Source organism: Chanodichthys erythropterus, chromosome 14 (assembly GCF_024489055.1).
Source record: "Chanodichthys erythropterus isolate Z2021 chromosome 14, ASM2448905v1, whole genome shotgun sequence".
Taxonomy (NCBI): domain Eukaryota; kingdom Metazoa; phylum Chordata; class Actinopteri; order Cypriniformes; family Xenocyprididae; genus Chanodichthys; species Chanodichthys erythropterus.
In genome coordinates, this window is record NC_090234.1 from 32,252,876 (window position 1) to 32,265,404 (window position 12,529).

The 12,529-nt window shown below is 36.5% G+C and overlaps 1 protein-coding gene across 4 annotated transcripts in view; it reads left to right on the plus strand.

The window, feature by feature from the left end:
- The first annotated feature begins 1,156 nt into the window (after nt 1-1,156).
- usp9 (ubiquitin specific peptidase 9) overlaps nt 1,157-12,529 on the plus strand; it is a 33,821-nt gene continuing 22,448 nt past the window's right edge. For 3 of the 4 annotated variants that reach the window (XM_067408561.1, XM_067408563.1, XM_067408564.1), the window contains exons 1-11: nt 1,158-1,455; nt 4,502-4,755; nt 8,720-8,865; nt 9,053-9,132; nt 9,328-9,440; nt 9,952-10,170; nt 10,491-10,606; nt 10,692-10,943; nt 11,033-11,171; nt 11,365-11,517; nt 12,256-12,360. In XM_067408561.1, coding sequence (XP_067264662.1) covers nt 4,660-4,755; nt 8,720-8,865; nt 9,053-9,132; nt 9,328-9,440; nt 9,952-10,170; nt 10,491-10,606; nt 10,692-10,943; nt 11,033-11,171; nt 11,365-11,517; nt 12,256-12,360 — 1,419 coding nt within the window. In that variant the 5' untranslated portion in view covers nt 1,158-1,455; nt 4,502-4,659. Of the gene's footprint in view, nt 1,456-4,501; nt 4,756-8,719; nt 8,866-9,052; nt 9,133-9,327; nt 9,441-9,951; nt 10,171-10,490; nt 10,607-10,691; nt 10,944-11,032; nt 11,172-11,364; nt 11,518-12,255; nt 12,361-12,529 lie in introns of all 4 variants that reach the window. The other variant, XM_067408562.1, reaches the window with a different exon arrangement.

The window sequence follows — 12,529 nt, forward strand, 5'->3', positions numbered from 1 at the left end:
ACTCATATGATGAGGTCATGTAACAACCATGTAGCATAACAATTGTTCAAAATATTTATTATGGAATAATGCCTACTTTTTCATTTACAGTCCTGTTTATATGTCATCTACTTAAAATATATTTTTTTGGCATGTGTCAAGACAGCCAGTTTCAAAATTTACAGATTATAAAGTGTAATCGTATGTCACACTCCATAGGTTTATGTTGTTTCTGAATCACTGACTTTCATGCAAGACATCATCCAGTCCCAGCCTTTCAAGCATGCATGAAAACATGTCATATGCAACCGGTTTTTCTCCTAGTGCTCATGTTGCATGCTTAGAACACTACTTTCCTTTAGCTCAGGGTGAGTGTGAAAAAAGTATGTGCATGTCTGTCACAATTTTTTTTTTTTTTTTCAAAAAGCACAGGAGAGAGTTTCACATAGTCACATTAACAACATTGACAAAGAAAAACATTATTTTAAAATGTTATAGATAAATTGCTATTCCATGATGTTTCAGTGCTTTTTTAACCTAAAAGGTTGACACATAACTTTCTGAAATGTGATAAATTCAGCTTTAAATTCAGATTATATTATTAATAACCGTACATTGTGTTTATTTTATTTATTAACATAAAAATGTCATCTTTAAAATACAGTATCACATTAATTACACAAATTCTTACAGAACGATTTTAAATAGAGACAATGGTAAAACATTTTTTTTTTAAATCTCCAATTCACAGAATTCAGAAATTTATAATATATTAAATTTCAATCTCTATGATATGTTTAAATATAATTTATTAAATTATTACATTTTTTAAAAAATAATTTTAAATAAATAAATAATTGTGTTTTCCATGCTTTGTCCAAGATACTCCACAAAAGATGGAGGATCAGGAAAAAATCTAGATTGCAATCTATCTTGTGCAGGAAATTAAACAGCAGCAGAGTAATCCATATAACTTTATCACTACACAAACGTTTTGAAATAGCATTTCCTGTATGAATGTATTCAGGAGCATCAACAACTCTAATTTCGTTACAAGAAGAATGATGCTACACTTTTTAATACCACAAATCTGGTGTCAGGAAGGCGACGAGCTGTCCTCGAAACCACGCATGCCCAGCTGAGTCACACGTCCAGGCAGTTAGTGCACGGATATACTTCTCATTTACTTCCATCCATAGCACGGTGACGGGTCTCTAAGCAGCCTGACACAGGAGAGAGAGAGCGACTGGAGGCAGTTTAAGGGAGGGGGGCAGCAGCAGCAGCAGCAGCAGTCGATGCTGGTGACGCAGGAAAAACACCCAACAGCAGACAATAAACCAATGGTCTGATCTTAACACAGGCGTGTTATTTATAATCGGGACAGCCAGGCACATGCACGCGGCTGAGTAATTATTAAACAGCACTTAAATGATCCGATCTGGGGTCGTATGGAGGAAAGATCCCGTTTGATTCTCGGTAAGTGGGTTTGTGTGTGAAGCTAAAGGAAACTAGCCGCTAATAGCAGATGATTTGCAAGTCAGTGCTCACTTAGCTTAGCTCGAACAGCTCAATGAACGAATTAAATACGTCTGGATATTTGTCAACGCTTATATATTCACAATCTCCGCGCACTTGAGAAGTTCAGTCGCTTTGAAGATCAATTCAAGCTAAATAGCATTTGCATTTAACGGCAGCTCTGTTTGAGGAGGTTGATTTGTGGCTAAACAAGTGGTTTTGACGTGGGCAGGTCGGTTGTTTTTGGCACTAGTTGATCTTTTTTTAGCTTTCGGCAGGTTATGAAGTATAATATGGGCTTGTTGGATAATTAAAATGGGTGTTTTGATGTTTTAATAGCTTTAAATTCACTGTCACGAGCTGATTGTGTTTTGGAGTCCAGCTGTTAGCCGTTAGCACGTTAGCCTGTTTCTGCTGCTGTATTTACATTCACTTTCGCTCTTACTTTTGAGTTATAAATTAAGATTGTACATACAAAAATAGTATCATGTAAAGCCTCAGAGTTTTAGAAACATTTTAAGCATGGCTGGTTACACAAATAAACCTGTTGTAACTCTGATTGTGTTTGGAAGAGGAAACGGGCCTAAACTGCCACAGTTTCAAACTAGGCCCAATACATAATGGCTGTGTCTCAAAACCAAGTGTGCTGCCCACCCAGACAATATTTATATTTGGGCATCGTAGGCGCGTTTGCAGCGTTTAAACTGACCGAGGCTGAAAACCTTGTAAGCTCTCTTCCTTGACAGCATTTTTGGGCGTCAAAGGCTGTCTAGGTAGCAGCTCAATTTGTTTTGAGAAACGGATAATATCACCTTTTATGTTTAATCCAGTATTCTGCAATATGGTGATGATTTCTCATAGGGACAATATTTATATTGACGTTATGGGAAACGCCCATCTTTGGCCATTAGTGACAGTAAGGTTAATTTCCTCCCATTATCTGAGGTCAGTCTACGTTTTTACTCTGCTTGCCAGTTCTTGGGCATCTGGTGGGTTTATGATGACAAATGTGAATGATTTTTGTTTTTAAATGTGTTGTATTTATATTTTTTTTCTGTGTAGTGTGATGTCATATTGGTTCAGGGAAATGTTTCTGTATTCAGTATGCATACTAACCTGTCCACAATTACTGCCAAACCTGCAGCTTAGTTTAAAAGTTTAAAACAATCTTACTCGGACTGCTTCTGTGTATTGTCTGGTGATTTGTGTGAATATCAGTTTTTCTCTTGTATTAGGGAATCTAGACATGTTACTTTTCATTGACAAGACCTTATTGAACACATTTTCCAACATTGGTCAAATGTTTATAAATTGTTACACGGACACTTTGTGAATTTCTATATAGTTTCATTTGATATCGCATTTTATTTGTTAAACAGATGGTTAAAGAATTTTTAATACTTTTAAAATCGGTAATGCTGCAAAATAGATTTTATTTTTTTTTTACAAAATACTAGGAATGCTCTCATTGATCAGCAGGTTTATTATGCAAGAGGTTTATTTTCCAAAAATCCACATAACTTTACAGAAATCAGTGCCTGAATGCCATGTCAGCATTTCTTTCTCATGTATGAAATTTGTGTTGGTTTAGCTAATTATTTTTTTTTTTGTAACCAACAAAATGTTTTGCTCATTACAAATCAAACATTCATTGAATCATTAAGCTAAGCTTGCAGCTATTCTGCCTTGTTAGTTTGAGAGCCATTTGGCAATTCGGTGAGTACAAAAAAAAAGAAGTGTTGTTTAGGGTTTATTACATTACACAGACATGCTTCATTTTAAATATTTTTTAAAATCAAAATATTCTTTTGAATTCAGTAGCATGTCCAAGTTAGTTTTATGTTGCCATGACACTTAAAACTTCTTAAACTTCTAAACTAGCCTTTAGATTAGATGGGTTTCAGATTGAAGCAGTGTCTTTTTTTGTCACTTGCATGTGGTTGTTAGTGGATTTATGTTATCTCATCAGTGCTGCTGATCTCTATTTCTGCCGCCTTTTCTTTATAACCAGACCTGTTTTTTATGCTATGATTTAATACACTTTGCACCAGCCAGCAGCATCCTCCTGGGAAACATAACATGTACTATAAAATTATCTGGTACTTGTTTTGAACAACAAATCTTGTCATTATTCAGTGATTGTTACATGATATGAGCAACTAGAAGAATCTTAATCAAAACTATCAGCTTTTTAATTTAACATTGTTTCTCACTAGTAGTTCTGTGCTACCTTGTGTGCACCAAATATGAAATGTCAGATAATCAGTTTCATGATCAAACTAATTTGAAAAAGTATTTTGCATATAGATTTGTAACTATACGACATCTATACAAAAGAGCTTTTAATTTTAGTGTAAGCTTTTTGCCTGAATTTAAAATAGAAATACTATTACAAAAAACACCCTGTTTACTTTTATTAATGCACATACCTGATCTTGTACAAGATTCATCAGTGCATGTTGTTCCAAAGAAAAAGATATCTTTGCGATTTAAAATCATAGCTTAAAAACTTGCTTTTCCCTTTTGGCTGATGTCACATAGGCCTTACTGTGGTGTAACATGAGTAATGAAGACATTGTTTTAGTTCTCTCACCTTTGGTCTAGCTCCGTTCTGATATGCAACACAACTACAGTCCAGTTCACGATAGATAAAATGTAGTCCCTCCCTATTTTTTTTATTTTTTTTTTTTTAAATGGCCACTCAGAAATATGTCAGAAAAGGAAGTTAATTCACTTTTTAGAATAGTTTAATTTGCGATTCTTAGCCTGGACGTAGAATGAAAATAATAAAACCTATTTAAATAAATATATATAATATATAATATATATATATATGTGTGTGTGTTCAGCTCTAAAATATTTCATGAGCTCTTTGTAAGCACAATCTCTAAAAAATTATGTATCCAGTAATCTTGAATTTCTGGCAAGTCATGTGAATTGATTTGTCAAAAGGTGTGGGAACTTCTTTTAAAGATTGATTCATGTTAGTATCTTTGTTATTTTTCAGGTTATGCAATGGTCTCTGCAACATATCCAGTCCCCCAGGTGGTGCTTTCACTTTCAGAAGTGTGCCGGTTCTCCATCGCTCCTGAGGAGAAACTGATTTCTTCTGGTGTGCCAGCGACATAAGCAGACAAGATTGCAAAGATCTGCCCCGTGTCGAGTATGACGGCCACGACCCGTGGCTCCCCTGTGGGAGGGAATGATGGTCAGGGCCAGGCTCCGGATGGCCAGTCCCAGCCACCCTTGCCCCAGAACCAGGTCAGTGCTCCATTTGGAATTCCCCCTTTTCATTTCAATTCCTGTTCGAACACATCTGCCTTTTGCTGTTACCGAAGTAAAACTGTCACTGAAGAGAATTTATATTTCATCGATAAGGTTTGCAGTCCCTGCGTTGTGCTGCATTATATTCTTCAAACCACATTTGATCCGGTTTGACAGTTGACCGAGTTCCAAAGAAAAAAACATTTGTCGACTCCCATGGATGCAAATGTGTTTCTGTAATTGTGCTCTGCCCTGGAAGGAACAGATGTCAACAGAGGAAAATGTCATTAGGTAACTGTAGGGCGATTCCAAAAAAAAAAAAAAAAACACCTTTCCTGTATGATATATCAGTGTTTTTTCTTTAATTTATGTGCATATGGCATTTAAGTAAGAGATAAACATGAGCTTACCTCTGAATTGTTTGTAATAATTAATTGATTCGTTTTTAGCATTTCCAATATTGTATACATACCAATCTTGTACACTAGTGAAAAGTTTTAGTTTTGGGTATTAAATTATATCTGTGATATAACCAGTACCTTTTTTTGGGTGGTCAGTCTTTTTGATCACAAAGTGTGTACATATTTTCCAGGTTTATATTTTTTTTAGCATTGTTGATACAATCATTTACAGCTTTCTGCTGCATCATTAATTAGTAATTTAATTAATGATGCAGCAGAAAGCTGTAAATGATTGTATTTATTTATTGCTTATCCGCCTTTTATTATAATTGATTTTGGGTTGCCGCTAATTGTCACAAAGGGCCTGACCACCATTTAGTTGTGCATGACTCTTAGGTTGTTGTTCTTTTCTAAGTGGGCAGCACAGAAACAGCTGTAAAGTTGACCATACTTTATGCACATAGTCAAAAGTCTTTCTCAGTAAGACATTTAAAAGGTCATAGTTTACCCCAAAATTGGAGATATTTTTAAAATTCTCTTATTTTTCATCATCAGATATGGTACACAGAAACTTAACCTTACATGCTTGATGCAAGAACAAACCTTATCGGTTCTTGTACTTCAGGCAATCATGTTTCAGCTTCCATTTACCATTTCTGATGTGTTTATTTGTAAAATTTACAATGAAAGCCTAAATTAAATATGTTTAACAAATGTAATGATAGTTACATAGAAGACTGCTCAATTCATAACATATTCATATTTGTGATGTCTATATTAACCTTTTGAAGCTTGAAATTTTTGTTTGAGTGGACATTGAATGGATTGAACAAAATTATGAGAGAATTTTTTAATTTAGTTTCAGAAGATTAAAAAATTGTTTCTTCTGAGATGTTTATAGCTTTGTCTTACTGAGCTTTTGGATTTCCCAGAAGCAACTGCATCACTTTCTTTATTGTGTTTACAATTGAATAACACTTTAACAATGGTTTAATGCATTTGTGGTCAAAAAACTGAAACCCCAGCATTATGACCAAAGAAAAGGCGAGAGGCTCCCTTTGATTATGTTGCAGAGGGCAATTGTTACGTTCTCCAGGGATAGACTGCTGCAGTGTTATCTATTACACCTGCGCTCAACGAGCACATGTTAAAAGGCAGTAATCAATGAGGATGAGACGCCAGGCAGAGAAAAGCACACCAGTTGGTTAGAAATGTGTAGTGCCTAGACATGAGAAGCAAACTGGCTATGTAGGTCAGCCAAGCAGAAGGAGCCTTTTCCAGCACACCCCCACATTTCCCAAGTTCCGCAGGCTCCATTCAGCTCTACATGCAGAGCTCCAGCCCACATGCATCCAGTGACATGGCACAGGAAACTGACACTGAGCATCTTAAAGCTGCTTTATCTTCCTTATGCTCTCTCTTTCATTTTTTTTAATCCATCACATGAAAACATACTTTATGCTTGTTTATTTGAAGGATGATCCAGTCACTAAGACACCTGAATCATTAAGGTGGTTTACATATTTTGAGCGTGGCTTTCTTGTTTTTTTACTGTTTTTATCATTAAACCACATAGTGTTAACAGGAAAACTTCTATATTTTTTAAAATCTCAAGTAGACCAAAAAATTATTTTATTTATGATGTTTGTCTTTCACTTATGTTTAATTTACTTACTTTAAAACCTGATTTTACCCTGTTTTTGCCATTAATAGTTTTTATGCCAGCTAGAGCTGCACGATTAATTTCTTGTTGAATCATGTGAAGTCTTTGGCTATGTTCTGACCATCAGTCCAAATCTGATTTTTGTGCATAATCATTTGAAATCTGATCAGATTTACCAAGTGTGAATGACCAAAAATCACATGAAATGCGTCGTTTGTTGTTGTTGTTTTTGTGATTTCACGTGGTTTATGTGACTTTCTCACACCACGTAAAACATAAACATTAGACATTATAGGAAACATGCTGAAAGTCACTGTAGAAACAAGGTTGTGTTGTTTCAAAGGCCCGGATGAGCAAAATGACAATATAACAGAGACTTGTGTTTTGAAACTGGTGAAGACGTCAGGGCGGAATAAAGGGGGTCATAACAGGCTCCTACGTTTCTGCCGCTGCCTCAGAAGAGACAGTAGTCCAGTGCACGGCGGCTTCAGTGTCATGTTGTAAATAAGACCACATCTGTGTTGTTGTTGTTGTTGTTTCTGGCGTATGCCTACCAACGCAACGTCATTGCCATAGAAACCAATGCAGATGTTCTGGAAAATGAAAGGGCGGCATGGACACAGAAATTGGATATAAACAGTTGCAATACATAATGTGGACGTAAATAATTTTAGATCTGATTCCAATCGGATATACAGATGATCGGATCGGAAAGACAGTGTAAATGTAGCCTTTGAGTGACACTCGTCATTGCAACTAAATTTCTGTACACTAACAAATGCTTTCATCTTCACTAACAGTGCAAATGCGATATAACTAAGAGATTCGTTGATTACAATATTTTGTAATCCTCAACGGCATGTTTATTGCTTGGTAGCTTGATCTGGTTTAGCACCACGTAGGCCTATGTTACTTGGGTTACCTATTCTATTGCATGTCATGTGTGAATCGGTGGGCGGGGCTTAACAGGCAGTGATAAAGTAGGCGTTGATCTTCTGCGGAGGCGGTGCTTGCTGCCTTTTGACATCATAGATCCCCACTTTGAAAATCCTGTTTGTGGGGTCTGGTGTCAATAAAAACTTTTATTGGACTAACAAGGAAGTTTTCAGCTCTAAAACTTACAGGATATTCCTATAGGATGATGACCTCTTATGTCAAAAGCTCAAGGAAATTTTGATTTCTCAGTTCATCACCCCTTTAAATAGACTGCAATGATTAAGATTTTGTCAGAAACTCTAGTAAATTATATGTAATTTTGTTTAGTTGTCTATTCAGATCCATGACCTCTATTTTAAACCAAAAAAAAATGTGATTCACAATTTATCCAGAAACGTGCAGCTCTGATGCTAATCATTCCAAAGTTTTTTTTTGTTTTTTTTAAAGAAGTCTCTTATGCTCACAAAAGCTGCATTTTTTGTGGAACCCTTGATACTTTTTTCAAGATACTTTGAATATTAAGTTTTGAAATATGAAATAGGGTTTACTTTCACTTTTAATCAATTGTGTGTATTTTTCTTTTATTCATAGTCCATGAAAGTCTATGAAAGTCATAGTCCATGACTTCCATCAAAATGTTGTTACTCAATTTTTTTTTACTTTTTATCTGATGTGACCTAGGCCATGCAGGATGAGGCAAAACCTATAATGTCATTGCATACAATTATTGGTCCAATCAAATCAAGATGGATAAAATCAACAACCCTACATGGTTTTACTAGTAAATACAAAGCATTACAGAAATGAAATGCTACGAACATAATTTCACATCATCTTTTACATCCTGTGTGGCAAACTTTAATGAGGCCACTTAATAGTGCTCTCCAAGTTGATGACCCAGAATGTTATCTTTGTATTTGAGTCGTGCACTTCCTCAACCTCTGAACTGTTTGCATTGCAGACATCCTCTCCCAACTCATCCAACGAGAACTCCCCAGTGAGCCCACCAGATGAGCAGGGTCAGGGGGACTGTCCCACTCCCCTGGAGGAGGAGGAGCCAGCTTTCCCTCACACTGAACTGGCCAAGCTGGATGACATGATCAACAGGTTACAGCTCTTATTCTAGATTTGGTCAAACTGTGTTTATAATTGAATCAGGAGCACTGGATAAGGATGTTGATATGAAGGATATTTATTTAGGCCACTGATATTGAGATTGCACATCTGTGTGTTATCAGTTATGTATCAAGTGGATTAATTATGCTGTTGTTTTTTTTTTTTTTTTTATGTACAGACCTCGCTGGGTCGTTCCAGTTTTGCCAAAGGGTGAATTAGAAGTTCTTCTTGAAGCTGCTATAGATCTTTGTAAAAAAGGTAGTACTTTATTTTTAGCTCTTGTTTGTCATTTGATATTCTTGCTTTATTCACTAATTGTTTTGCTGATCATTAGCAGTAGCAGTATTACCTTTATCTGCATCATCTTAAGCTTTCACTTTTACTCTCAAAGGAATTCTTCAGCCTCATTAAATGTCAGCCTCTGATAGGTTTTTCTTTCATTTCTGTCTCCAGGACTTGATGTCAAGTGTGAAGCATGCCAGAGATTTTTCAGAGATGGCTTGACAATATCCTTTACGAAAATACTGACAGATGAGGCTGTTAGTGGATGGAAATTTGAGATCCATGTAAGTCCTGCAACCTACTTAATGGTGGCATTTTCATCATGCCTCCCATTTCAGAAAGGCATCTCGTCTTTTTGTTTGCACATTAAAGGGTTTTACTAACTGTTTGGCTGTCAGGTCTGTCCTCTCAAGAATTGATTACTTTTTTGGGTAGCTGTGAAGAAACGTAATGTTATTTTGGTTGCCTTCATCTTATTTGGCTGTTTGATTGAAATGCCAAAGCTTTGATCAAAGAGCTCCTTTCAGTAAAACAGAGGCAGTATTAGGACACAGCACTGAGTCATCACTCTCGTATAAGGCTTGTTTTAGTTCTTCAATGGCTGCTCTAGGATCAGCCTCAATGGCACAGCAAATACAGATTTTTTTTTTTTTTACATTTAAAGACTTCCTACTCACTGTAAATCAAAGTGCTTCAGCTACATTTGCATTTTAGTGTGTTTTAAAGCCAAAACATTCTCAACACTTTCAGGAGTACATTTCTGGCCTGACATGTTCTGTCTCATTCTCTCGACAGCGGTGCATCATTAATAACGCTCACCGACTGGTGGAGCTGTGTGTGACCAAGCTTTCTCAGGACTGGTTCCCTCTGCTAGAACTCTTGGCAATGGCCACCAACCCCCACTGTAAGTTCCACATCTACAATGGTACTCGGCCCTCTGAGACGGTGCCTGCTGGGGTTCAGCTAGCTGAGGATGAGCTGTTTGCCCGTCCACCTGACCCTCGATCTCCAAAGGTGAGAGGGTGTTTGTGCCACTGGAGAAATTTAAGATGAATCTTTTGGACTTTCATGAAAACTTCAGTTTCTTTATGAATTATTGAATTAGTTTTTTGAAATGGTTAAACTTAAAAAAGAAGTGGTGACAAGTCACACAGTACCTGAAATATACACTTTATTTCATATGCATTCTTATACATTTTTAACCTGTATTTTTATGCATCAACAACCTGTTCATGAATCCCGTCTTCAGCTTTAATTTTAAATGTTTCATCTTGTTTTGGCCCTATTTATATGGTCTATTCAATGAAAACTTCCTGTTTATTTGTTTCCTGCAGGGCTGGTTGGTGGATTTAATAAACAAATTCGGCACCTTAAACGGGTTTCAAATTCTGCATGATCGATTCATGAGTGGCCAAGCTCTGAATGTTCAGATCATCGCTGCACTCATTAAGTAAGAACAATCAAACATATTGGACCAGTTTGCTTGAAAGCTGGAATTTATTTGAGTAAGGTTTGATTACTTGTTTGTTTTGCAGGCCTTTTGGACAGTGCTATGAGTTTCTCACTTTGCACACGGTGAAGAAGTACTTCCTTCCCATCATAGAAATGGTTCCCCAGTTTCTAGAAAACCTCACTGATGAGGAGTTGAAAAAGGAAGCAAAGAACGAAGCCAAAAACGATGCCCTGTCTATGATAATCAAATCTTTGAAGAATCTGGCTTCTCGAGTACCAGGACAAGAGGAAACCGTGAAGAATTTAGAGATATTTAGGTTAAAAATGATTCTTAGGTGAGCTGAACATTGGCTAAAACCAGTTTCAAGACATTAGGCAGTATTTTAAATGATTGTTCTTGATCGTTGACCTTTTTTTGTTACAGGTTATTACAGATTTCTTCTTTTAATGGCAAAATGAATGCACTAAATGAAGTAAACAAGGTGATTTCAAGTGTTTCCTACTACACACATCGTCATGGTAATCCTGAAGAAGAGGAATGGCTGACGGCAGAGCGCATGGCAGTAAGTTACGCTGCAGTACTTAACGATTGAACCAGAGAATGTTATGAGCCTTGTCAGGCTAATTATTTGGTTATTATCACAGAATATAGTGAGCAAAAAAAACTTATTGTAAAGGGCTTAAAGGCAGTCAAAATAAATTTGCTGTTCAAATCTGTGTCTTCACATTAGATGAACATGCATTTATTTCCCACAGGAATGGATTCAGCAGAACAACATTTTGTCTATTGTGCTAAGAGACAGCCTTCATCAGCCACAGTATGTGGAGAAACTGGAGAAGATCCTGCGATTTGTCATCAAAGAAAAGGCCCTAACGCTTCAGGACCTGGACAACATCTGGGCCGCTCAGGTGAGAGGCAGTCTTAAGTTCCTGTGTGATTAAAGTATATTGTATGATAACGTATATTGTTTAAAATGGTCAAACATAGTACTTTTGGCATTCTTACATTCTTCTTAAGTTTGTTTTTAAATCCCTTTTAAAAAAAAAAAATCCCTTAAAATCATTGTTTCCAATTTTAATGCATTAAGTACCTTTAAGAGCATTGATGACATTCATACAAAGCCACACAGTGTCTACAATATTACCAATCAAAACATCAAAGGTGCTCTAAGCGATCCTGGGTGGAGTAACTTCCTGTTGACTTTTGAAGTGTTGTCAAACAAAACAGAGGCTAGCGAGACCCCCCCCCCCCGTGCTTCCTGAAACAGTCATGAACATGCATTTAAAATCATTCTTGTCGGTTATTGGCTGGAGCATGTTTATTATGTTTTGTGGTCCAGGCTGCACCAGTTTGTTTTTATTGCCGTTTTCAGAGCTTGTGGCAACTACAGAGACCGCGTTTTTTTACAGTGTGTTCAGGGGACAGGCAGCTAGCGGATAGTGAGGAGATGTTTGCTGTATGTGACAAAAAATGTTTTGGCCTAAAAACGCTTGACATCACTTAGAGCACCTTTAACCCATGAACATAATGAAATTATAAAATTTGTTAACACATTACATTTGGCAGCCCTTCTAAAATTTATGCTTTAGTAGACTTTGAGGCAAACTGTGGTTATGTGATTGTAATAATGGTATTTATATCCTCAGGCTGGGAAACATGAGGCTATTGTCAAGAATGTTCATGATCTCCTTGCAAAGCTGGCGTGGGATTTCTCACCTGAACAGCTGGACCATCTCTTCGACTGCTTCAAGGTTATTCATAATGAACTGGCGATTACAATTTTATACATACAAAAATTTTTATTAATCTAGAGACCACGCATTATAGACATTTCATTTGGACTCAGCATTTGTATGTGTGCCTTGCTAGCATTCCCACAGATTACAGAATCTCTGTCCTCAAAGGAATGATTTTTATTTT